This window comes from Emiliania huxleyi (genome assembly GCF_000372725.1).
Source record: "Emiliania huxleyi CCMP1516 unplaced genomic scaffold EMIHUscaffold_81, whole genome shotgun sequence".
NCBI classification, from domain to species: domain Eukaryota; phylum Haptophyta; order Isochrysidales; family Noelaerhabdaceae; genus Emiliania; species Emiliania huxleyi.
The window spans coordinates 140,534-143,642 of record NW_005195940.1 but is presented as its reverse complement, the minus strand read 5'-3'; the positions used below and the strand labels follow the sequence as shown (position 1 = coordinate 143,642).

Genomic DNA, 3,109 nt, shown 5'->3' with positions numbered 1-3,109 from the left:
ACCACAAAAAAAACGAGCCAGGAACTTAACAACCATTTACCCAGGGTTCCAGCTGCCTTTGCGCGTCCTGGGAATGTACCTTTGTCGCGCCCGGAAGAGGACTCGACGCCGCTGAGATCGGAGATCAAGCTCTGACAGGTCGCACGTCGCTCCTTTGACGCCGACGTGACTCACCCGTGCAGATCACATCAGGACACGGTCTCGACGCGCTCGGTACGACGCCTGCGACCCGTCTCGGGTCAGGTGGCACGACGCTCATCGCGCCTACCAGCGCTGCCGTGCAGGTTGCCACGACGAGGTCGAGCACGCTTCTATACGCTCGCCGAGCCTTCCTTTCCATCCCATTTGGCAGCCTGGGAACGGTGGCGGTCAGAGGCAAAGCATACGAGGGGTGGTGGAACCACATGTCACGGCTACTGCCGGCTCGACCCCACGATAGCCTCCGGAGGCTGACTTTGAGGCACCATCATCGGACGATGTCGACGAGTTGAGTCGCGCTCGCGGTAGCCAGATGACCTCTCATACTAGTATCATCGGCCATGGCCGCAGGAAGCGCGGGGGAGGGCGCTGGGAGCAACACGGAGCTCCGTTGGACGTTTTCAAGATTAGCGTGTCAGAGTGAAATGGAACTAGCCCGAACCAGCTGCAGCGCTCTCATCACTCGTCTCTGGTAGGACGGGAACGAGATGATAGTAGGGAGTAGAAGAAAGCAAAGAGGAGCCCTGCGCACGCACGCGACTCCGCAGGAGAAGCCCCCCCCCCCCAGACAAAACACAAGGGAGAGGTGGGTGGGTCACAAAACAGCGCGCCACAAAAGGCGCTCAGAGCGGAGAGTTGGACCGGCGACACACAATATGTCGTTTCACCAGTGCCGACAAAGTGCCACCAATTGTCGCCACATATCAGTTTCACAGGAGCGCCGCCTCAACACGGGGTCTCGGCTCTACCGAGCCATGCTAGCTCCAGCCGCAGCCCCACCCGGCCGCCTGCGGGTGTTCCCGCAAGCAGAGAAGACTAATCCTGGGGGAAGCAACCTCGTCGAGGCAAGGACGCAAGATCACGAAGTGAGGTTTTCACGTACGTATCGCTCATTTGGTTCTGTACATCATATAGACGGCACCGGGCCGGTGCTTCTGCTTGCACTTTGAATGCCGTGGGGCTCTCCTGCCCGTGTCCGGGCGTGGAGATGCGAGGGTCGCCCCCCCTTGCCCCACCACCTTGTGTGTGTGTGGAGACACGTTTACCTTACCTTACCTTACCTCAGATGACACAAAAAGAGCTACGACGACATCGTCATCGATGCAATAACCAATATTGGTGTATAATATGAAGTAATTTTGTAAGCCGTTGGCGTAGTCCGTAGACAGTCCAGACAGAGACAATGGCCCACCCTGGCAAAGAGCGCTGCGAAATGGGAGAGGTGCAAATCTAGACCGGACGCGGGACCATCCACATCATCACTGGCTCGCGGCAGTAAGGGCACTCTTGCATCAGCTCAGAGCATGGCCCGCAAGCGCACAAGTGCCCGCACGCGGGAAATTTCCGGAAACGCAAAGTGCTGGGGACCCTCTGTTTTCCTTTTTGTTTGCCGGAAAACCTTGTACGTCGCTGACCTCGTCGCTGCCTCGTGTCTCGCGCCTGTCGCCAAAGAATCCTTGTCTTTCGCGCCCTCCCTTCTGTCCACCTCCGCGCAGTTGATTTCTTTTTTGCTCGGTCTCCTCAAGAGTCTTTCATCGTCTTCCGAGAGTTCCTCCTCGCCAGTCATGCTTGCGCTGGCTGCTCTCATTGCGGGTTCATACTGCACGCTCTTGCCCTTCGTCGGCTTCTTCATCCGGCTCACAAAAAGCGTCGTTCTCAACGACGCGCTCACTCTGTTTTACGCCGTCGTCTACTGGGCGCCCTTCTCGTTTGTCATGAACGTCTACGCGCGCCTCTTCCTCTCGCACAAGGTGGCAACCTTCCGGAATGCCCGCCCCTCCTTCGTCAAGAAGAACGCCTACAACTACTCGTCCGACACCGACATCTTCTACTCCAAGGATTACTCCGACCTGGACGACTCGTTAGAAGAATGGGGCACCGTCGAGTACCTTCCCTTTGTGTACAACGCCGTCCTCAACAAGTACAATACCCGACTCAACTTTAAGCAGGACCTGCACGGGCCGCTGCTTGATCTTGTCACCCACTCGACCGATGACGAGTTCCGCGTCCTCGACATCGGACCTGGGACGGGCAACTCGACGATGGACATCTCGTCCGCACTGCGCAACGCGTGAGTGCCACTTCTTGAGACTCATCGCTTGCCCACCATGCACTCGCCTGCCACTCCTCGCCGCGCCTCGGCCTTACGCAACCCAGCCTACTCTGGTCTTCCTGGCTGCCGGCGATGCGTCACCCCGTGCGCCCAGGTGCGTCTGCTGCCTCGACATCTCGGAGCGGCTGCTCAAGATGTGCAAGGCGCGCAATCCGCACGCGTACTGCTTCAAGGGCTCGATGGAGGACACTCTCTTTGAGGATGACTCTTTCGACGTCGTCTACAACTTTGGCGGCATCAACGAGACCGACATCGACAAGTCGCTAGCTGAGACGGTGCCACCTCGCTGCTGCCTCCCCAAGGATCCTGAATCTGCCATCCCTCACCGCCACCCACCCTGCTTCACCAGTGGCGTATCGCCAAGCCCGACTCACTGATCGTGCTCGCCGACGAGAACTTCGACGCGACCTCATGGCTGAGGAAGCTGTGGGTGGTGTTCATCTCCAACCTGACCTTCATCCACAGCTACTACTGGGACATGACCGCCTCGCGCCAGCCCAAGCAGCCCTTCCCCAAGATTCGCAGTTGGTGCCCCGCCGCCGTGCCCCGCCATCGTGCTGCCTCGATACCCACGCTGCCGCTCATCGCACCGCCCCGCACCGCACCGCGTTGCTGGCACTGTCGCGGTCTCACGGCGCGCCTCCCGTCGCCGTGGTCTCGCAGGCTCAAATCGCATGCGGGTGAGTACGAGGTGCTCTACGACGGAGTCAAGCCCGGCCTGTTCTTTTACATGGTGATCCGCAAGACCTCGGCCAAGACTCGCAAGCGCGGTCCCCAGCCTGCCATCCCCGTCTTCGC

General features: G+C 59.4%; 1 protein-coding gene across 1 annotated transcript; it reads left to right on the top strand.

Annotated features, from left to right (window-relative positions):
* Positions 1 to 1,502: 1,502 nt before the first annotated feature.
* EMIHUDRAFT_453393 (hypothetical protein) lies at positions 1,503 to 2,995 on the top strand (the record flags this gene model as incomplete). Its single annotated transcript, XM_005759130.1, has 5 exons — positions 1,503 to 1,521; positions 1,762 to 2,269; positions 2,406 to 2,586; positions 2,661 to 2,852; positions 2,975 to 2,995. 5 exons carry the CDS (start codon positions 1,503 to 1,505, stop codon positions 2,993 to 2,995), a joined length of 921 nt encoding a protein of 306 aa, XP_005759187.1.
* Between the last annotated feature and the right edge of the window lie 114 nt (positions 2,996 to 3,109).